Here is a 24,003-nt window from a genome sequence, read left to right on the forward strand (position 1 = left end):
AAAGGAAATATTGTCAACTTTGAGACAATGTAATTAGGGAGGTGAAATGATTTTGAATCATTTGATATTTAAAGTGTATTTCACTGGCGTGAGCTCACTTCTGTTGTATTCTGCATATTAATACATTCATCTCACACAGTTATTTTAATGTGTTACGCAGCTTGTTTTTCCTCCTTGTAGGTCTACATTGTCATTCTTCCAGCTTCTGTGGGACACACTGCTTTACATGTTTAAAGTACAGGTAAAATTGGATAGCTGAAAATTACATAATCAAATTAAAGAACAGATCTTCAGGTTCCGTCTTTTGGTCTGACCCACCCACATTCTAAACTCTGCCTGCCCGGGAGTCAACTGCTCAGCGGTGACGGTGGGACTAACCAGCTATTGTTATTCGCAGACACACAAGAGACAAGCAGACAGCAGGGCAGAAGACAAACGTCTGCTAAGTTTAGAGCTGTAAATAAAGCTGTTGTGTCAAATTAGCTATAACAACACACACCTCAGTCCTGTGAATAATCTTTGTTCTCTGTGAGGACAAACGATTCAGGGCTTTTATTGCATGTTCAGGTCGACACGTTATTTTAAGATTTAACAGTAAATCAGTTTTTTTAATTCAGAATGCACTCTCCTTCAGATGTTTTGTTAGATGTCACAGTAAAGAGCATAGTAATTGTGTAGAATGGTTTAGAGTGCACAACCTTTTTATTGTGTTATGTATATTTATTTATCCAGTTAAATTTCTAATTATAGGCAAAGCCATCAGAAAGTACACAGATATGGTGCATTTGAATTTAAATCTGATCAAAGTTATTTGTCTTTCTGCTGTCCTATTGTCACAGTGGATCCCGTACAGATAAACATTTGGCACAGGTTTTACCCTGGATGCTCTTCTTGATGCAACACCAGTTTTACATGAAGAAACAAACACAGCTCCTGGTCTTCCCAAGTGGCCTTCCAACCAAGTAATGCCATACTCTCGCATCAGAAGGCCCTGAGCGTTCCATTAAAAATTCTGCCTGAAGATGGGGTGGGCGGATGCACGATCACGGCCAATATTACATTCACTGGAACACCTACTTCAGTAAAAGGTCTGATTTAAACACAATAAAAAACAATCATAAATCACTCACCTGTTAGTGTCCGTTTTTGTCCTGTAAAAATCCTTTTCTCCTTCATTAAATGTTTTCCTTGTTAGCTGATGTCTGTCATAAAGTTATGCAATGGAGACACGGACATCCAAAGCACCTGAAGAGGCATGCAGGATCAACAGCATATCACAGTGCGGCTCATTTGGTTTTTCACTGTCATAGAGTTATGTACATGCTCAAAACTTTGAGCGGACATCAGGCAGAGAGTTATCCCAGTGGTTGCAATTTTTTTGTCCTGTATTTGTTTGTAGCTTGCCCATGGATGTCCAGTCAATGTTGAGCTGCATTCACATGTTGGCAACAGAAAGACTGTACAGCAGAATTCTGTCAGCAGTGGCAGACAGCAGGTGACAACATGAGATGTGGTCAGTTTTCAATGATAACAACAAGGACAATAATTTACTTAATTGAATTAGCATTTTGCCCAGTGTTATAATTAAAGCAGGAAACCCTGGCTGTGCTATCAGCTTAAAAAGTTATCCATTTGTGATGTTCCTTTCTGAAATATCACACAGATTGTTCATGTTTACCTGTTTAAAACCAGACAACTCTCTGCACTTAAATAACCCATCTCTTGCTGTCCATTTTTCCTTTGTTGTTAAAGATAAAACATCCAGTTTGTCCTGTCATGGTGTGTACCTACCACAGTCACAGCCAGAGGGGGTGGAATTTTGTCATCAACCTCTCACTGAAACTAATGGAACATGCAGTTTTCCATCTGACTGACTGAATGCAGTTTTATCTGTGCGTTATCTGTTCATCTTCTGTTAGCATCCAGAAGCACTGCACACCCACATTCAGTGGTTGTCCACTCATTCCACCACCGGACACAGACGGATTAGGCATTTTTGCTCCCACACAAAGTATTTAAATCCATTGTATTGTAATCAGTTTAGTCAATCTGTCGCAGTGTGACTATTACCTCTGTGCCAGATCCCTTCCACCTTGGCTGCAACTCTTGTACTGCAAACTTTCAAATTAACATCATTTTTATGAGACTTCTAGCAGTGCATACTGATGACATTGTCACAGGAAAGATGTGGAAGTGATGAGAAGCGACGTTGTGAAAACATTATTTGTTGCTTTTTACAATGTGTTCGGGCCATGAAATTAATATATTTTAGGGTGGGCGTATTACAAAGTTTTCATAAAAAAATAGGGGGTGGGTAGATGCTCGAGTAGAGGCATTCAGCCACACAGATAAGGTCACCAGGAACTACTCTGCTTCACTTCTGAGATCTGATGGGATCAGGTGCACACCAAGCAGGTTGGCTGTAAAAAAAGTTTGATGTGATGACTGTGAATTTTTAATTGAAATAATGATGAGACATGTCATATTAAGACTGGTTTTCTTAAACTGATTTGTACTTGTACAACCCCAATTCCAATGAAGTTGGGACATTGTGTAAAATGTAAATAAAAACAGAATACAATGATTTGCAAATCCTCTTCAACCTATATTCATTTGAATACACCACAAAGACAAGATATTTAATGTTCAAACTGGTAAACTTTATTGTTTTTGTGCAAATATTTGCTCATTTTGAAATGGATGCCTGCAACAGGTTTTAAAAAAGTTGGGACGGGGCAACAAAAGACTGGGAAAGTTGATGAATGCTCAAAGAACACCTAATTGGAAACAGGTGAGTGTCATGATTGAGTATAAAAGTAGCATCCCCAAAAGGCTCAGCTGTTCACAAGCAAAGATCAGGCGAAGATCACCACTTTGTGAACAACTGCGTGAAAAAATAGTCCAACAGTTTAAGAACAATGTTTCTCAATGTTCAATTGCAAGGAATTTAGGGATTCCATCATCTACAGTTCATAATATAATCAGAAGATTCAGACAATCTGGAGAAATTAATACACGTAAGCGGCAAGACCAAATATCAACATTGAATGCCCGTGACCTTCGATCCCTCAGGTGGCACTGCATTAAAAACCGACATCATTGTGTAAAGGATCTTACCACGTGGGCTCAGGAACACTTCAGAAAACTATTGTCAGTTAACACAGTTCATCGTCTAATTAAAGCCCCTTTCACACCGCGGCCGGGACCGTCATGACGACGCAGCATGGAAGCAACTCAGTGCCAAGACGATGCAGCTTGATGCCACAACAGCACGAGGGACGCAAAGGACAAAGAAAATTGGATGCCAAAATTAAACGTTTAATTTTTTTGCATCCTGTACTCGATGCAGAAAGGAAGTGGTTTCAGTGCAAGTCAGGGCAAAGCGACGTTATTTGACGTGACTGGAAGCCACACCCTCATAATACAACGTTATCCGATGCCAATTTATGATTCCTGCTGTGTTCCCGCAGTATAAATCAGGCAGGATTGTTTTTATACCATGTACGCAAACTACATGCTCTAAAAGACCATAGAAAAAAAATGCTGCTGCTGCAGCTCCTCGTTCTTCTCTCACAAAAGTGTTTAAATAAAGTCCATAAAAGTCCTGCTCACAGATTGATTGCCAGAGACAGGACATGTCCACATCAAGTATAACTCCAGACATCTCCACATTTACTCATGGACAGTTCGTTTGCATGTGCGTGCACACGCAGCTCGCGGTCAAAGGAAGAAAGATAAACTCTAACAGAACTCAGAGCGCAGTCCTGCAGCTCAGCACAAGAACAAATATAAACTAGAAGAGAAATCAGAGTGCACAGTCTGGATGCAGCCAAACTATGCACTCTGATTCCTCTGCTGCGCGCACCTGACTCGCACCTGATGCAGACATTCCTGCGTTGTCATGATGCCTCAGGAAGCAACTCAAAGCAGCCCCGGTGTGAAAGGGGCTTAAGGGTCGCGGGGGGCTGGAGCCTAGGTTTATTCCTGGTTAGTTTTGTCTACTCTAAAATTCCTAGTTCGTCTACAGCTAGGTTCCTGGTTGGTCTAATCCTATTTTGTCTGCTCTTAGGAAAGTACATAAATCCCATTTCGTCTACTCCCTAACCGTAACCCAACCTCTTATAATTCAAAATCTTGTAAATAATTATAAGATAATAAGAGTAGACGAACTGGGAGAAGACCAACAGGATGTTACGGGAACCTATCCCAGCAGTCACAGGGCGTGAGGCAACAGTGCTAACCACAAAGCTACTGTGCTGCCCGCCATACCAAACAAACATCTGCAAAAACAGCAGGCAAGAGTCAGAAAACAGAGGGACATAGTGCGGGTCAGCAACAGGCATTCAAACATGGCAAACGGATGAAAGAAGACTTGCATGGGAGCTAGACATTTAGGCACTGAATGAAAGGTGGTGGATGGCTAAATACTGTGTGACTCTAACCCGGAAATTAATGTACATGTGAGCTGGAACATGAACCATGCCATTTTCAAGATAATATTCCTTGAATGCTTTGGGTAGTAAACAATGACAGGAGGGAAGACAAAAAAAACCACACAGGCATGCAGATGCACACAAAAGCCCAAACTAACCTATGAAATCATCTCAAAAAAAAAAACTCAGATGACACCTGAAACCATGCTACATGTCGTATTGAACACGCCCATGCATAACACGTGCAGGAGTTTTCTGCGCATGTAATCACATGACAGCATTTCAGCTGCTTTCATGTTAACTTCAGAGTCATACGGACGTACAAATAAAGTTGGATATTCAGGGTTTGGTCTGCAGCTGCAGCGCAGCTCCACTTTGAAGCGTGAGCCATTGAAGCAATGCTTCGATCCACTAGTTCGTTCGTTCTTTAAGAAGCGGTAAGTCTGCTTCCTAACTCCTCTCAAAGCCATTAAAATACCGCAAGTCACTTTTGTGTGGATTAAAGTCACTAACTGGGACTCTTGTCTTGTTGCAGTCAATAAACGAGAATCGTCCTCCGGAATTAATAACTTCAAAATGAATTGCCGCTTTAAATAAAATGACACCTCTTTAAAATGTTGTAATACATACAAGAAACTACAAATCGAGTAAAACGTTTTTTTTTCCTCCAAAAATTAAATGTGCTGTATTTCTTTACAAATTACATCCTGAAGTGAAGCACAGCAGCTGTAAGAGCTCAGTTCAGATGTATGGAGTGACATTTATGCCAAAAATGCCTGAAAGGAAATGCTTTTGACAAAAACTACAGATTTTGTTTATTCCCATTTATGTCCAGAGATCAAGGATCCACCATGTAGATTTTATTATGTCCAAAGTTTAAGGATCCAGTGACCAATTTCATATTTATTTACTTTAAGACTCAATAAAATGTTCAATTTCAATTAAATTTCAATTTAATCGGCTTATAAAGTGCCAAATCACAACAAAATCTAAAATATACTAAAACAAATACATCACAATTGTACACATATCACAACTGTGATATGTATTTGTTTTAGTATATTTAGTCATGGACATGATGAATATTGTTACCTGCTGGACTGTTTCTAATTTTGATTGGTATCAATGGAAAATGTCTTCTGTGAACTGTCTGTATCTCAATATATTATTATTAAGAATATATGCAGTCATATTTTATTGATTTTATCAACTGAAAAAAAAATCATATATAGATTCAGGTATAATTGAAAGATTTTGGCAATAAATTTGATCCTGTTTACAGTCAATTTTTGTTATAGTGTTGTTTTTTAGGACATCATATTTATATAAATAAGAAGTGTTCACTATGGTCCATGAAGTATAATAAATATATTAAAAGAAGTGTGACAGTGTATGCTGCACACAAATAAAAGAATGAAGATTATTGAATAATAAAACGTGTATGATTTTTATTTTATCATTGGGCAAAAATGCATCTGTCAGATTTTCACTCTGAATCCAGCCCTGACATTTATATACATATTATGTTTTTATACAATTATCCTTTATTGACCGAGTTTCATTCATGAAGTCAGTGGTGTGTCTGCACATCTCTCTGTGTGGGTGTGACTGTGAGCGGCACAGCGCGGGTCAATATAATCTCATTATTTTAAGGTGCAAATTTAAAAAAATCCCCAGTCTTGTCAAACAATTTTAATCACTAACGACAAGTATTTTAACTAGACATTGGTCTAGCAGTGGAAAATATCAACTAGACATAAGTGAAGAGTTAATGGTCCGTGTCATCGGGCGACACAGGTACAGCATGAAACATACAGCTGTTTATCATCCAAATGTTACAGACAAAGTGACAATAAGAACCAAAACCACTTACTTATGGAAGGAAATATTGTCTCCCTTGTTCCTCCGTTTGTGGCTTTGCCAACATGCGCAGCTTTCCAGCATTTTCCACCTGTTTCTTGAACTTCTATGCACGCAAATCACTAACTTGCCCGGAATTAAAATGGCGACCACGCCTCCTTACTGACAGTATTTACATAATGGTTTTCATTATGCTTTTGTTCTTATTTTGAAAGTTCAATAAGTGGACTGATATGTTAAAAATGGTGCGAATGCCATGTGAAAGACTAAAGTAAGATAATTTTATGTTTACTGAACAAGTAGTAGACTTTTTTTTTGTTTTGTATATTGTTCTGCAAGCCACTTTTAATTACAAATTCATCTGCACACCACCTGAGTTTTCATTATCCTTCATTTGTTTGGCATTTTTTGTTGAAAATTTAGCAGGTGAACACTGGATGTGTTTAAAACTATATTGTGGCGCTCTTAATTCACAATGTGAAGTAAAACAGAGCATGCCATGTAAAAGAAACAGTTTTATTTTTGCTTAATAAACTGTACTATGTAGTCAAGACTATTTATATTTAGTTTCTTTTGTCTGTATTAGCATATTTGATATTGGAGTAATCCAGAAGTAATTGAAAGTAATGAAATTACACTTTAATATTATGGTACTTGGATTACATTACTGACTACATTTTTCACCAAGTAACTAGTAACTGTATCGGAATACATTTTTAAAGTAACCCTCCCAACCCTGACTGTAATTTAGAATATCGAGGTTTTCAAATGTCTTCTTTATGATGGAACAGTTCAACTTTGAAAAAAAAAAAAATACAGCAGAATAAATGCTTATGCTCATTTAATGTTCTGCAAATAAATTAAAACCGATGGCTGTACTTTGTATTTGGTGTGAAGATATTACACAAAATTCATATGAAAATCTTGGAAAAGGCCTTTCCTTGACGCCAGTCCTGTTGTTTTCCTTCCTCAGTGAAGTGGAGTTGTTGCTGCTGGACCAGCGAGATGTTTGGGCTGCAGAGGAAGGTTGGCTGATCTTTGATCTGACTCCCACCAGGAACCTTTGGCTGGTCAATCCAGAGCAGAACTTGGGACTGCACCTGGTTCTGGAGGACATCCATGGTCAGTTTTCGGTCCATGCTCATGGGCCAGCATCAAAATATCAGCAACACTGCTGGCTTCATCTATAACCCGTACATAGACCGAAGTTGAGATAGTCACAGAGGTCATATTAAAGCTGTTCATTTGTATGTACACTCAACAAAAATATAAACGCAACACTTTTGGTTTTGCTCCCATTTTGTATGAGATGAACTCAAAGATCTAAAACCTTTTCCACATACACAATATCACCATTTCCCTCAAATATTGTTCACAAACCAGTCTAAATCTGTGATAGTGAGCACTTCTCCTTTGCTGAGATAATCCATCCCACCTCACAGGTGTGCCATATCAAGATGCTGATTAGACACCATGATTAGTGCACAGGTGTGCCTTAGACTGCCCACAATAAAAGGCCACTCTGAAAGGTGCAGTTTTATCACACAGCACAATGCCACAGATGTCGCAAGATTTGAGGGAGCGTGCAATTGGCATGCTGACAGCAGGAATGTCAACCAGAGCTGTTGGTCGTGTATTGAATGTTCATTTCTCTACCATAAGCCGTCTCCAAAGGCGTTTCAGAGAATTTGGCAGTACATCCAACCAGCCTCACAACCGCAGACCACGTGTAACCACACCAGCCCAGGACCTCCACATCCAGCATGTTCACCTCCAAGATCGTCTGAGACCAGCCACTCAGACAGCTGCTGAAACAATCGGTTTGCATAACCAAAGAATTTCTGCACAAACTGTCAGAAACCGTCTCAGGGAAGCTCATCTTCATGCTCGTCGTCCTCATCGGGGTCTCGACCTGACTCCAGTTCGTAGTCGTAACCGACTTGAGTGGGCAAATGCTCACATTCGCTGGCGTTGGCACGTTGGAGAGGTGTTCTTTTCACGGATGAATCCCGGTTCACACTGTCCAGGGCAGATGGCAGACAGCGTGTGTGGCGTCGTGTGGGTGAGCGGTTTTCTGATGTCAATGTTGTGGATCGAGTGGCCCATGGTGGCGGTGGGGTTATGGTATGGACAGGCGTCTGTTATGGATAAATAACACAGGTGCATTTTATTGATGGCATTTTGAATGCACAGAGATACCGTGACGAGATCCTGAGGCCCATTGTTGTGCCATACATCCAAGAACATCACCTCATGTTGCAGCAGGATAATGCACGGCCCCATGTTGCAAGGATCTATACACAATTCTTGGAAGCTGAAAATGTCCCAGTTCTTGCATGGCCGGCATACTCACCGGACATGTCACCCATTGAGCATGTTTGGGATGCTCTGGACCGGCGTATATGACAGCGTGTACCAGTTCCTGCCAATATCCAGCAACTTTGCACAGCCATTGAAGAGGAGTGGACCAACATTCCACAGACCACAACTGACAACCTGATCAACTCTATGCGAAGGAGATGTGTTGCACTGCATGAGGCAAATGGTGGTCACACCAGATACTGACTGGTATCCCCCCCCCAATAAAACAAAACTGCACCTTTCAGAGTGGCCTTTTATTGTGGGCAGTCTAAGGCACACCTGTGCACTAATCATGGTGTCTAATCAGCATCTTGATATGGCACACCTGTGAGGTGGGATGGATTATCTCAGCAAAGGAGAAGTGCTCACAATCACAGATTTAGACTGGTTTGTGAACAATATGTGAGGGAAATGGTGATATTGTGTATGTGGAAAAAGTTTTAGATCTTTGAGTTCATCTCATACAAAATGGGAGCAAAACCAAAAATGTTGCGTTTATATTTTTGTTGAGTGTATATCAGAAAATGCGGATGGGTGTTAGATTTACTCCCATAGCAGTTGTACTCCCCCATATAACACTTGATCAACTTTTAGGTCATAGGAAGAACCTCCGACGGGCCGGTCTGGTGGCAAGTAGCGGTTCCCAAGACAAGCAGCCCTTCCTGGTTGCTTACTTCAAAGCCAATGAGGTTCACTTCCGCAGCGTCCGCTCCGCTCACGGCAGCAAAGGGCGCAACTCTAATCGCTCCAAATCTCAGAAGACTGTCCAAGATGCACTAAAGGCAGTGGAGGCTGCAACAGGTGTGAAAAACACATTGACCACAATCACACAAACGTATAAAAAAAAATCATCTACTTGAGGGTCAGTCTTTTAAAAACATTAAATGACTTTAATGTTAAAATGTTGAGCAAAAATCCATTTGCTAACATTAAGTCAACTGAAAAATACAAATAGGTCATGGGCCAGCATGGTCCCCCATGCACCCACTGCACCCACCGCACCCACCGCACTCAACCCTATAAATCTGGTATCATTAGAACTCTTCGATTACTACCCTGTCATTAACCACCCTATGATGGAATACAAAACTGTCAAAGAATGTCTGCGAGAAGCAGAAGAGACCACACATGAAGTAGGTCAAGAGTATAGCATTACAACCTTTGACATGGGGTTTGTATGAAGGCATACACTCTGATCTGCAAAGAGACTGAAAGATACAAGAAGCACATTGTACTGATTGGTACATTCCACCTGGTTTGCGCGTATATGATGTCAGGCATTTGTGAAATGGTCAGTATCTTTGTCAATATACGTCCGATCTGAATAGTTTTTGGAGGAAATGAAAGCTTACACGTCACACTTTGGAATGGCATATACATTTTGTACAGATAGGTGTAATGATTTTCATTGTGCTAAACATCTAAATCTTATAGCCTTGTTTTTGTGCAAGTACGAGGTTTGTTAGAAAAGTATCCGACCTTTTTATTTTTTGCAAAACCTGATGGATTTGAATCACGTGTGCTTGCATGAGCCAACCTTGAACCTTCGTGCGGATGCGTGAATTTTTTCATGCCTGTCATTTGCTGGGAAGCAGCCTTTGTGTGAGGACATGTGTTGTGCTCTCGGTGGATTTTCATTGCAAGGAAAATGATGGAACGACTGGAGCAGCGCTACTGCATCAAAATTTGCCATAAACTGGGCGACAGCCAGGTGGAAACCATTCGGAAGATTCAGACAGCTTTCGGTGACGATGCTCTGGGCATCACACAGATTAAGGAGCGGTACAACCGGTTTAAAGACGTCCGCCCAACGGTGGAGAGCGAGCCACGCTCCGGTCGGCCATCAACATGCTGAAATGACCAGATCATTTCCAAAGTGAATGCTGTGGTGATGTGGGACCATCATGTGACTATCTGAGAAATTGTGGAAAGAGGTGGACATCAGCACTTTATCGGCACATTCCACTGTGACAGAAGATTTGGCCATGAAAAGAGTGGCGGTGAAATTCGTGCCGAAGCTGCTGACGGCGGAGCAAAAGCACCTCCGTGTTGAAGTCTCACAGGACATGCTGGACTCCGAAAAATGATGCCCACCTCTTCCACAATTTCTCGAATAGTCACAAAAAACCGGTTGTACCGCTCCTTAATCTGTGTGATGCCCAGAGCATCGTCACCAAAAGCCGTCTGAATCTTCCGAATGGTTTCCACCTGGCTGTTGCCCAGTTTCTGGCAAAATTTGATGCAGTAGCGCTGCTCCAGTCGTTCCGCTATTTTCCTTGCAACGAAAATCCGCCGAGAGCACCCCACACAATCGACAGGCGTGAAAAAATTCACGCATGCGCACGAAGGTTCAAGGTTGGCTCATGCAAGCACACGTGATTCAAATCCATCAGGTTTTTGCAACAAAAAAAAAGAGTGGATACTTTTCTAACAGACCTCGTATTTTTATTTTTCACAGGGTATCATACTTCAATCGAGTATACCTTTTGACACAATAAAGCTGTGCACATAATTCAAAATGTCTATTCTGTGTAAAGACAGCTTTCATGTCCCATTTTCTTAAATGTTTTCGATTTTGCAACTCTTTATGTTGTATACATAAATATCAAATTTCCTAATCTGACATTTTCTTTTGGGTAGGGTAGGTCAATAAAAGTGCTCATATGTCATAGCGAGTCCCAGTATTTTTGCTGTTACCAGTTTTTTTGTAATCTAGACATCCTAAGTCGTCTAATGATAGCAAATGTCTACAGCTGTCATGCTGGCCCATGACCTAAAAATCAGTGATCAGAAGTGGGGATACCCTTGCTTCAGTGAGTAAAAGTCCTACCACATATTTGTTCCATTCATTCACTAAACCAACTGATCTCAATTAGTTCAACTCTTCGGGCGGGTAGATGGGCCCATTATTGACCTCCATTTCAAGGTCACCAGTGGTTGCATTTTAGGTGCACAGGTAGAAGCAATATGCCAGGAATGACACTGGTGGATTCATCTTTTGCCACTTTGTGCTTGTTTCGGGTCTCTTTCCACTCTTCTGGTCTTATTAATTAAATAGTTTTTAGTGCAGTCATTTATTTGCAAATGTTGGGGAAAGTGAGGAACACGGACCCACAACAGGGGGCGCAAATGAACGGACAATGAAGAAGTCAAATATCAAGGTTTTACTGTTGTGAAGTCGCACAACAAACACAACAGATCACAATTGTAAAAATAAACCAATTCCACTGGTGTCGTGTGGGCAGGCTCGACGATAGGAGACGTCCGTCCGAGTCGAACCGGAACCACCCGATTTCCTCTGCCACCGAATCCCGGGAATACTGGAGCCGCCAAGTCCCGAACTCCCAGGTGGCCACTGCCTCCGCTTGTCGGATCCGGTACTGCTGGCGAGGAACAGAAACAGTCAGATGTGGGTGCGGCTGCACCCAGCAACACGTAGGGTGGAAACACCACCTCCACCTCTAGTCACAAACAATACTGCAGTGTAGGGTACTTATCCGATATGAATCTAGTTCAGTCTTCAGCTGTCTTAAGCACAAGCAAAAAGGTTATTCCTCAGAAATGAGATGCGTTGCCTTCCTGGTAGAACGATATCTCGGCAATGAGATGGAGATGCCGTCCAGCTGATATACCCCTCAGCTGATGGATGTCAGCTGTTTCAGGTGATGGGTGACGGCTGTCACCTGGGCTGCTCCTGTGAGGCGGCAGCGCCCTCTGGTGCCTGGAGCCCGCACTCCAGGCGGGGCACCCTCTGGTGGTGGTGGGCCAGCAGTACCTCCTCTTCAGCGGCCCACACAACAGGACCCCCCCCCCCCTCAACCCGGCTTGCCCGGGTGGCGGCGGTAGAAGTCGGCCAGGAGGGCCGGGTCCAGGATGAAGCTCCGTTTCACCCAGGAGCGTTCTTCGGGGCCGTACCCCTCCCAGTCCACCAGGTATTGAAAACCCCGGCCCATCCGTCGGACATCCAGAAGCCGGCGCACGGTCCAAGCCGGCTCGCCGTCGATGATCCGGGCAGGAGGTGGCGCCGGACCGGGAGTACAGAGGGGTGAAGTGTGACGTGGCTTGATTCTGGACACATGGAATACAGGATGGATCCGCAGTGAGGCCGGAAGCTGAAGCCTCACTGCAGCGGGATTGACGATTTGGAGGATTTTATACGGTCCTATGTATCGGTCTTTGAGTTTCGGGGAGGCTACTTGCAGTGGTATGTCCTTGGTGGATAGCCACACGTCCTGCCTGGGGCGATACGTAGGGGCTGGGGTCCGCCGCCGGTCTGCATGGGCCTTAGCCCTCGCCCGGGCCCTCAATAAAGCAGAACGGGCGGCACGCCACACCCGACGGCACTTCCGCAGGTGGGCTTGGACCGAGGGCACACCGACCTCTCCCTCAACCACCGGGAACAATGGGGGCTGATACCCCAAACACACCTCAAAAGGGGAGAGGCCGGTGGCTGACGACACTTGACTGTTGTGGGCGTACTCGATCCAGGCCAGATGAGTACTCCAGGCCGCCGGGTGCGCGGCTGTCACACAACGTAGTGTCTGCTCCATCTCCTGGTTGGCCCGTTCTGCTTGCCTGTTGGTTTGGGGGTGATACCCGGACGAGAGACTGACCGTGGCCCCCAGTTCCCGGCAGAAACTCCTCCAGACGTGCGAGGAGAACTGGGGACCGCGATCGGAGATGATGTCTGATGGTATCCCATGCAGCCGGACGACGTGGTGGACCAGGAGGTCCGCTGTCTCCTGGGCCGTTGGGAGCTTCGGGAGGGCCACGAAGTGGGCCGCCTTGGAGAATCGGTCCACTATCGTGAGGATGACGGTGTTTCCCTGGGACGGCGGGAGGCCCGTGACAAAATCCAGGCCGATGTGAGACCAGGGGCGATGAGGTACGGGCAGTGGCTGTAGCAAACCCGAGGACATGCGGTGGTCGGCTTTGCCCCTGGCGCAGGTGGTACAGGCCTGGATATAGTCCCGGACGTCGGTCTCCAGGGATGCCCACCAGAAGCGCTGCCGGACGACCGCCACGGTTCTTCGCACCCCAGGATGACAGGAGAGCTTAGAACCGTGACAGAAGTCCAGGACCGCAGCCCTAGCTTCTGGTGGGACGTAGAGCCTGTTCTTCGGCCCGGTTCCGGGGTCCGGGCTTCGTGCCAGGGCCTCCCGGACGGTCTTCTCCACGTCCCAGGTGAGGGTGGCCACGATAGTGGACTCCGGGATGATGGGATCCGGGGGATCCGACGGCTCCGTTTTGACCTCATCTTCATGTACCCGGGACAAGGCATCCGATCTCTGGTTCTTGGTCCCGGGACGGTAGGTGATCCGGAAGTCAAAACGGCCGAAGAACAGTGACCAGCGGGCTTGCCTGGGATTCAGCCGCTTGGCGGTCCTGATATACTCCAGGTTCCGGTGGTCAGTGAAAACCGTGAATGGCACAGACGTTCCCTCCAACAGATGTCTCCACTCCTCAAGAGCCTCTTTCACCGCAAGGAGTTCTCGATTGCTGACGTCATAGTTCCGTTCGGCCGGGGTCAACCTGCGGGAAAAATAGGCACACGGGTGAAGGACCTTATCGGTCTTCCCGCTCTGGGACAGCACGGCTCCTATCCCTGAGTCCGAGGCGTCCACTTCAACCACCAACTGGCGACTAGGATCGGGCTGCACCAGAACGGGTGCAGATGAGAACCGACGTTTCAACTCCTTGAACGCGGCATCGCAACGATCCGACCAGGTGAAGGGGACTTTTGGAGAGGTCAGGGCTGTCAGGGGGCTAACTACCTGACTGTAGCCCTTAATGAACCTCCTATAGAAATTAGCGAAGCCGAGGAACTGTTGCAGCTTCCTACGGCTTGTGGGTTGGGGCCAGTCTCTCACCGCCACAACCTTGGCCGGATCAGGAGCGACGGAGTTGGAGGAGATGATGAACCCCAGGAAGGACAAAGACGTGCGGTGGAACTCACACTTCTCGCCCTTCACAAACAGTCGGTTCTCCAACAACCGCTGTAGGACCTGACGTACATGCCTAACATGGGTCTCAGGGTCCGGAGAAAAGATGAGTATATCATCTAGGTATACGAAGACGAACCGGTGCAGGAAATCCCGCACGACATCATTAACCAATGCTTGGAAAGTCGCGGGAGCGTTGGTGAGACCGAACGGCATGACCAGGTACTCAAAGTGACCTAACGGGGTGTTAAATGCCGTCTTCCACTCGTCTCCCTTCCGGATCCGAACCAGGTGATACGCATTTCTAAGATCGAGCTTAGTGAATATTCGGGCTCCATGCAGGGGCGTGAACACTGAATCCAACAGGGGCAACGGGTATCGATTGCGAACCGTGATCTCGTTCAGCCCCCTATAATCAATGCATGGACGAAGTCCGCCGTCTTTTTTACCCACAAAAAAGAAACCTGCACCCATCGGGGAGGTGGAATTCCGGATCAACCCGGCGGCTAACGAGTCCCGGATGTAGGTCTCCATTGATTCGCGCTCAGGCCGTGAGAGGTTGTACAGCCTGCTGGATGGGAACTCACTGCCCGGAACCAAATCAATGGCACAATCATAAGGACGGTGGGGGGGAAGGGTGAGCGCCAGATCCTTGCTGAACACGTCGACAAGGTCATGGTACTCCACCGGCACCGTCCCCAGATCGGGCGGGACTCTGACCTCCTCCTTAGCCTGGGAGCCGGGAGGAACCGAGGAACCTAAACACGCCTGATGGCAGGTCTCGCTCCACTGCACCACTACCCCGGACGGCCAATCGATCCGGGGATTGTGTTTTACCATCCAGGGGAACCCTAAAATCACACGGGAGGTAGCAGGAGTCACAAAAACTCGATCTCCTCCCGGTGATTTCCTGACACCACCAGAGTTACAGGTGGTGTCTTATGTGTGATCGGAGGGAGTAGGGAGCCATCTAGTGCCCGCACCTGCACAGGCGAGGTGAGCGCCACCAGAGGGAGCTCCACCTCCCTAGCCCATCTGCTGTCCAACAGATTCCCCTCGAGCCCGTGTCCACCAGTGCTGGGGCCTTCAGGGTTGAGTCCTCATAAAGGATCGTAACTGGGAGTCGTGTGGCGATGTGGGTGTGTCCCACGTGAATGTCTTGGCCCACCCCTAGCCCAGTCTCTAGGGGCGGGCGTTGGTGTTTAACCGCTCGGGGCAGTCTCTTACGTGGTGCTCTATCGAGCCACAAACAAAACAAGCTCCGTGGGCCCGCCTCCTCTGTGCATTTGGTGCCCTAAATGTTGCCCTACTCGTGTCCATAGCTTCGTCAGCAGGGGGAGCTGTGGCCCCACGGAGCGCAGGGGCCGTGGAGCGTGGGGAAGGCGGAGCGCGGTCGGAACCGGAAGGGAGAGGGAAGGCGCGTGCCCGGCCACGCCCTTCGTCTCGTTCCCGCTGACGTTCTTCTAACCGGTTGTCTAACCGTATGACAAGATCGATGAGCCCATCTAAATCCCGCGGTTCGTCCTTAGCCACCAGGTGCTCCTTAAGAACCAATGACAGTCCGTTTACAAAGGCGGCGTGGAGGGCAGTGCTATTCCAGCCGGACCTCGCAGCTGCGATGCGGAAGTCGACTGCATAGGCAGCTGCGCTCCGACGCCCCTGTCTCATCGACAGTAGCACAGTTGAAGCGGTTTCTCCTCTATTAGGGTGATCGAACACGGTTCTGAACTCCCTCACAAACCCATCATATGTCTGAAGGAGCCGTGAATTTTGCTCCCAGAGCGCTGTAGCCCAAGCGCGTGCCTCGCCGCGAAGCAGGTTTATTACATAAGCTACCTTGCTAGCATCGGTCGCGTACATAACTGGACGCTGTGCGAAGACGAGTGAACACTGCATAAGGAAATCCGCGCACGTCTCCACACAGCCTCCGTACGGCTCTGGGGGGCTTATGTATGCTTCCGGGGAAGGTGGGAGGGGTCGTTGAACGACCAGTGGAACGTCAATGTTACGCACAGGGTCTACGGGAGGGAGAGCCGCAGCGGCGCCCGGAGGGCGCGCTTCCACCTGCGCGGCGAGAGCCTCCACCCTGCGGTTAAGGAGGACGTTCTGCTCGGTCATCAAATTTAACCGAGTCGTGAAAGCGGTGAGGATCCGCTGCAACTCACCGATTACCCCTCCTGCGGATGCCTGCGCGTCCTGTTCTTCCATTGGCCGTTCAACAGCCGGTTGACGCCCCTCGGGATCCATGACGTTGGCCGAGATATCCTGTTGGGGAAAGTGAGGAACACGGACCCACAACAGGGGGCGCAAATGAACGGACATTGAAGAAGTCAAATAACAAGGTTTTACTGTTGTGAAGTCGCACAACAAACACAACAGATCACAATTGTAAAAATAAACCAATTCCACTGGTGTCGTGTGGGCAGGCTCGACGATAGGAGACGTCCGTCCGAGTCGAACCGGAACCACCCGATTTCCTCTGCCACCGAACCCCGGGAATACTGGAGCCGCCAAGTCCCGAACTCCCAGGTGGCCACTGCCTCCGCTCGTCGGATCTGGTACTGCTGGCGAGGAACAGAAACAGTCAGATGTGGGTGCGGCTGCACCCAGCAACACGTAGGGTGGAAACACCACCTCCACCTCTAGTCACAAACAATACTGCAGTGTAGGGTACTTATCCGATATGAATCTAGTTCAGTCTTCAGCTGTCTTAAGCACAAGCAAAAAGGTTATTCCTCAGAAATGAGATGACTGGCTGAGTGCGTTACCTTCCTGGTAGAACGATATCTCGGCAATGAGATGGAGATGCCGTCCAGCTGATATACCCCTCAGCTGATGGATGTCAGCTGTTTCAGGTGATGGGTGACGGCTGTCACCTGGGCTGCTCCTGTGAGGCGGCAGCGCCCTCTGGTGCCTGGAGCCCGCACTCCAGGCGGGGCACCCTCTGGTGGTGGTGGGCCAGCAGTACCTCCTCTTCAGCGGCCCACACAACAGCAAAGTTAATTTGCCACAACAAAGGGTCATTCTTAAAGAAAGAAAATAGCAGTGACTTAAAAAAAAATAAATCCAGTGAAGATACTTTAAAAGTAATTTTGAGTATTTAGAGGGAACCGAGTCTCAAAGGTGTTGGATAAATTCACCTAATTCATCATGGACATGCTGTTGGCATTACAAAATAAAAATCAACTAATAGTGTCATCTGTTGATACAGAGGACGTGTTCACAAGTGAGGGGATTTCTAGTGAAGAAATGAACTTTGACACAGCATGAGTGAGTGAGTGATGTTACCCGATTTGGCAAAAGAGCCACCCAACTTCATATTTGGTGGGTATATGCCTTGGAGAAGTACATCGCATGGATTCGAAGGCCGGTGACCTTGACCTACTTTTCAAGGTCACCAGTGGTCACAACTGTCAAATCCTTCGCCGCAACGTAGCTTCACACCTATTGCTCGCAGAAACTTCATAATTGGTGGGTACATGCCTTGGAGGAGTACTTCAGATGGGTTCAAAGGCCAATGACCTTGACCTACTTTTCAAGGTCACCAATGGTCACAACTGTCAAATCCTTTGCCACAACGTAGCTCGGCACCTTTTGCTCGCAGAAATTTAATATTTCGCAGGTACATTCCTTGGAGGGGTACTTCGCATGGGTTCGAAGGCCGGTGACCTTGACCTCCATTTCAAGGTCACCAGTGGTTGCATTTTTTTAGAAGGCTGGTGACCGTGAGCGACTTTTTATGGTCACTGTTTGTCACATCCTCTAAGTAAATATTATGCCAATCTCCAATTTTTTCATTGTATATCCCAGTTTATATCAAACACATAAGGCTTCACCCCCTACAAGTACATATTACTGCACTTTGCATGGAAAATAATACTGCGCGCGAGGCATTTCGTGATGAATGTCTCTAGTTTTTATTAAGAGCCAATCAGCCCTGCCACTAAATTCAATACAGAACCTGCAATGCATGTTTTAAAAGTATCTGAACTTACTAATTCACTTTAAATACAAAACAAGGTTATTTTATTCACACAGTTCAAAAGTGCGCATCAACTTGTAGTCCTGGTTCAGCTGTTTAAATTGTTCTTATCACTTATTCTCAGTGTTAAATTCCAAGAGTATCTAGATATACTGACATAGCCATGTAGATTTTCTCACTCCTACTCAAGGATTCACTGGATCTTGTCTACTGAGAAGAAAGCCAAAGTCTGTAGCTCCATGTCGGTCCAGTTGCTGTCTGTTATCCATCCATGACACTTTCACCAATCAGCATCAAGCCCCACCCAAAGACTTTTGAGGGATGCTTGGAAGTACCAAACATGGGGAAGGGACTGTCACTGCATGTTCCTACAATTCTGCAGTGGTGAGCACAGTTCTGCTAATCCGCTAACCACTAATTAGCAAAGCTAACTTTTTTGTTAGCAAATTAGCTTTTCAGTTAACTTCAAAAACCATCAGCGGACCAGTTAGCTTCTGCTAAATTTTATTCCGCTAACTTAGTCCATTAACATTTTTTGTTGGCATAGTTAATAACTGTCAGAAACATGTGTAAACCCTAAAATCATACATGTTGGTTCTGCTCTGGGAGCAGTCAGGCAGCTGTGAGGAGCTGAGCTCAGTTCTACCCCAGAAGAAGTGACCTGGCTGCCAGGCAGCTACCAAAAAAAAAAAAGAAAAAAAAAAAGTAATTTACATTCAACATACAGTGCCCCAGAAGTGTGGTGAAAGTCATGAAAAGCAAAGCAGGTTTGACTTATTGTTTTGATTTATAAACCAAATTAATCCAGATAGTTTATCTTCCTTACAGCAGTGGGCAGGGTGCACAAAGACAGAAGCATTGACTCGTTGGTTGTGTTGGGTTTGTGATCGTCTTTGATTTTAATCAGAAGCGTTGATGGTGCTTAAACTCAAAACTGGTTTGTCAGTAGCTGAGAGTGTACCAGAGACAATACTGAAAGTTAGCGATAAGCTGTAGCTTCTGCTAGGTTTTTAGTGGTTTATCGGTTTAGCGTTATAAAAGGTAACTTTTCAGTTAGCGGATTAGCGGTTAGTGAAGCTAACTTTTGGGTTAACTGTGCCCACCACTGCAATTCTGTGTTGTATTTTGTTTTGTTAGCATGGACGTAAGCAGATGGTCACCCCACTCAGTCCAGTCTGCTTGACTCTTCTTTCTGTAATAAAAAAAAGGGTTTGTTCTTTTACCAAGTCTAGTCCTTGCTCATGTGTAGCACCTTGAGATGATTGATTTTGTGATTTGGCATTGTATGAATAACCTGAATGAAATTTTGAGTGTATCTTGTAGTTATTACCTGCTATTTTTTGATCTGGTTCACTATTTGCACTGTTTTCTGTTTCAGATCTTCCTGGACTCTCTAAGGAAGGATGTAAAAAACATGAGCTATATGTCAGTTTCAGAGATTTGGGATGGCAGGTATAAGACCCACTTTTGATGTAGTTTTATTTCAAGTTCCAGAGGCGGTGCATCACTGGCACTTTCTTGTGCTTTGATTTTGATCAGGACTGGATCATAGCACCAGAGGGCTATGCGGCGTACTACTGTGATGGGGAGTGTGCCTTCCCGCTAAACTCATACATGAACGCCACCAACCATGCTATTGTGCAAACGCTGGTGAGTCATGAATAATTCCCAATGAGATGTTGTGCTGAGAGTCATTCTATGCTTGATGATGGCTTTATGATTTATGATGTCACCACAGGTGCACTTTATCAACCCAGAGACTGTGCCTAAGCCCTGCTGTGCACCTACGCAGCTCCACGGCATCTCTGTGCTCTACTTTGACGACAGCTCTAATGTCATTCTCAAGAAGTACCGCAACATGGTGGTCAGAGCCTGTGGGTGTCACTGACCCCCCCACCAAGACTCTTTAAATCTAGGACATCACATCAGCGTGGTGTGAGAAAGACACAAATAGCAAGTGCAATTTCTATTTTTGCAACAGATGTGCAACGTTTCAGTTTACTCGTGTGCATCAGGCACAAGAATATAAAATTTTGCCGGGGTAGAATTGTGCATTTGTTCACATTTCGTCGCGCCAGCATCGGGTCTGTTGGAAAAACCTCTGGCAGCTGGTTTGTGTGGTGCTCCTGTCTGACAGCTTCAGAGTGTGTGGGATTGGGTGCCACTGAGTGTCAAGACATATTGTTCTGGTGTCTAGACACACACACACACACACACACACACACACACACACACACACACACACACACACACACACACACACACACACACACACACACACACACACACACACACACACACACACACACACATGAGCTTATGAAGAACGTACAGTGCGAGTGATTTAGAGAAACATCATGTGTGCCACCATCACCGCTGCAGCTGCTGTCTGAACACAGCTGCTGCAGGGAGGCAGACTGAAAGAAATAAATCCATTTTGTCACACAAGAAGCAGATTTATGGTTTCATCTTTGTTAACTGAAGTGCTATTTTTTGCCTTTTAAGTTTTTCATATTCTGTCCCTTCACAGTATGAACCACAGCCAGGGTTCCCATTTAAGGTTGATCTAAAGGGTTAAGAGCAATTTCTGCAGGCATTTCTATGAATGTCTGACCCCCCGCATTACTTGAAACAGCGAATCAGGGAAAATACCTGCAGCTAGCGTCTCAAGGTCAGCTGTCCATGGTCCTGTATTCATGTGGTATAGAGCATTAAACTGTCAGTCACATTGTGTGTGTGTGTGTGTGTGTGTATAAGTGATGAAGCATGAATAGATGCAACTACAAATGTGTGATACACTTTTCTATTACAGCAGTGATTCCCAAAGTGTTGGAAAAGGTACTACTGGCAGGTTGTGACAGGTCATGAAAAAGAAAAGTTTAGAAAGTCTTTTTTTCCAGTTTTGTAATGTTTTGGCTGTTCCCGTTAGGGGTCACCACAACAGATCAATTGTTTCCATCTCACCGTGTATCTTCCTCTGTCACACCAACCACCTACATGTCCTCCCTCAGCACATCCAGAAACCTCCTCTTTGGCTTCTCTCTTCTCCTCCTGCCTGGTGGCTCCATCCTCAGCATCTTTCTCCCAATATACTCTGGGTCCTTCCTCTGCACATGTCCAGACCATCTCAATCTCTCCTCTCTGACTTTGTCTCCAAACCGTCCCACCTGAGCTGTCCCTCTGATATGTTAATTCCTAATCTTGTTCATTCTTGTCACTCCCAAAGAGAATCTCAACATCTTCAGCTCTGCCTCCTGTCTTTTTGTTAGTGCCACTGTCTCTAAACCATACAACATAGCTGGTCTCACTACTGTCTTGTAAACTTTCCCCTTCACCCTTGCTGATATTCTTCAGTCACAAATCACTCCTGCCACCTTTCTCCACCCACTTCACCCTGCCTGCACTCTCTTCTTCACCTCTCTACCACACTCTCCATTAGTTTGGACAGTTGACCCCAAGCAGTGGTGGGCACAGCTAACCGAAAAGTTAGCTTCAGTAACCATTAAACTGCTAAGTGAAAAGTTAACTTTTAAAATGCTAAACCGATAAACCGTTAAAAAATTTAGGGTTCTCAAGACCAGGCACCTAAGTGGCTCTACTCTACTCTTTTCTACTCCCCAGTTTTACTCTTCCTTTTTAGATATTTAGATATACCTTCATATACTGGCATAGTTCCACCTTAGAATTGGAATATAATATATAAGATATACACAGTGGTGTAGTCTACATTTTTGAAGTGGGTAGACTGTGTTTTTTTGCCTGTCATCAGCCCCGTGCGTATGCGCCCCGGTTATTAACATTTTTAACACCATAACAACAAATAGATCTATACTTTCCATCTGATCATTTATATTCTATATTTGCCACTATAAATGTGAGAAATGTGTCAGAATGTAAGTAAGTAATTTGCACCAATTGCAAAATACAGTATACAACAGTAAATCTAAAAGAGTGATTAAAAAATACAAAGATCAAATACATTTATTTTTTGGCATCTGAAAACCTAATTTAACAAAGAAATTTAATCAGGTCATAAACCAGGAATAAACAATGTTTAAATCCAGCCAAAAGTATCATATGCAAGCTACTGTGCATTGTTTAACAGTAAATAAGACAACTTTAAGTCACAGTCATTCAAAAAAAAAAAGTGACTGTGACTCCTTGTTATTAAGAAAGAAAAGTTCTCTTAATAATAAGGAGCAGATTATTGCCTCTCAACTGAGTATATTGTGTTATGTGTCGGACGCAGCCCGGAGAACCGACCAGCGTTTGAAGGACCCAGTATAAAATAAGCAGAGCACGGTACAAAGGATAACAGAGTTTAATGAACATAACAGTGCTGTGACAAAATATAAAAGTGCGCGGTCTGGCGTGGTGGTTTTGCGGTGCACTCCCAGCAGTGCCAACGGTCCGGAGCCAGAACCAACCCGGACCCAAGGACCCCGCTGACACCCCCCAGGTGGCCGCGACAAACCGAGTCTGTGAAAGAAGGAATCATTATGTGAGTCCACACTCAACACACAGAGAGAACGCTCAAAGGTGCACAAACAGCAAACACTTCCTGGCTTAATTACTAATCAGCTTCCCACCCTGTAGGCATGGAACACCCTGTTCACAAAACTCCACTGCAGAGGAAGCTGATTACACGACCAACATACAGCTCAATATAATAAGGTGTGAGGGACACCACATTTACTGACTGTATAAATGTTAGTCACAAAATCTAACGTACCTCAGGAAGTGTGCTGACGAGCGTGAGACCTCACCCTCTCCTCTTTCACAGACCATGCATCAAACCTGGACGTTCTCTGCATCCACTGATGATGAGATGGCTCCCGAGACGACGATCTCACCCGTCTGGTCACAAGGTCGAGTCTCTGGCAAATACACACTGTGTACTCCAGTCTTAAATGCCACCATGTTCCAATCCATGTAGATGCACCACAGCTGTGAGTCCTGACGAGCCGCAGGTGATCAGCCTCAGGTGATCAGTGTGAGGTCCTGATAAACTCAGCTACACAGCCACTCAGTCCCAAATGCACACCACCTGGAAGGAAAAACAAAAGACAGGACAGAAAACAGAAACAAAAGGCAGCCAGGCCCCCCCAGCCACACAACAATATTGCAAGAGTTCACTTTTCCTCCCTCTATTTAGTACCGGATATGAGCCTGTACTGTCAAATTCAGCAGCTGCAAGATTCACCCTTCATATAATCCACATGGCCCCACGTTGTTTGTGGACAGTTTAGACGCATAAACAAATACAAAACAGAACACACACATGAGCATGCACTGGCTGCGGAGCCTCACGCCTCCTACCACAATGTCTGTTGAAGTTGACAGTCATTCATCAGGTCCAGACGGGGGAACCTGTAGGCTTTGTGGTCCAAAAGGAAACCTACCCAGTATAAACAAGCTAGTATTA

At 45.5% G+C, this 24,003-nt stretch overlaps 1 protein-coding gene across 1 annotated transcript in view; it reads left to right on the forward strand.

Annotated features, from left to right (window-relative positions):
- The window catches only part of LOC117507374 (bone morphogenetic protein 7-like), a 67,430-nt gene extending 46,669 nt beyond the window's left edge, over positions 1-20,761 (forward strand). Inside the window, exons 3-7 of the mRNA XM_034167221.1 lie at positions 7,267-7,415; positions 9,249-9,455; positions 19,957-20,030; positions 20,118-20,228; positions 20,317-20,761. Coding sequence (XP_034023112.1) covers positions 7,267-7,415; positions 9,249-9,455; positions 19,957-20,030; positions 20,118-20,228; positions 20,317-20,466 — 691 coding nt within the window. The 3' untranslated portion in view covers positions 20,467-20,761. The remainder of the gene's footprint in view (positions 1-7,266; positions 7,416-9,248; positions 9,456-19,956; positions 20,031-20,117; positions 20,229-20,316) is intronic.
- The last annotated feature ends 3,242 nt before the right edge of the window (positions 20,762-24,003 follow it).

This window comes from Thalassophryne amazonica, chromosome 3 (genome assembly GCF_902500255.1).
Source record: "Thalassophryne amazonica chromosome 3, fThaAma1.1, whole genome shotgun sequence".
Lineage (NCBI taxonomy): Eukaryota > Metazoa > Chordata > Actinopteri > Batrachoidiformes > Batrachoididae > Thalassophryne > Thalassophryne amazonica.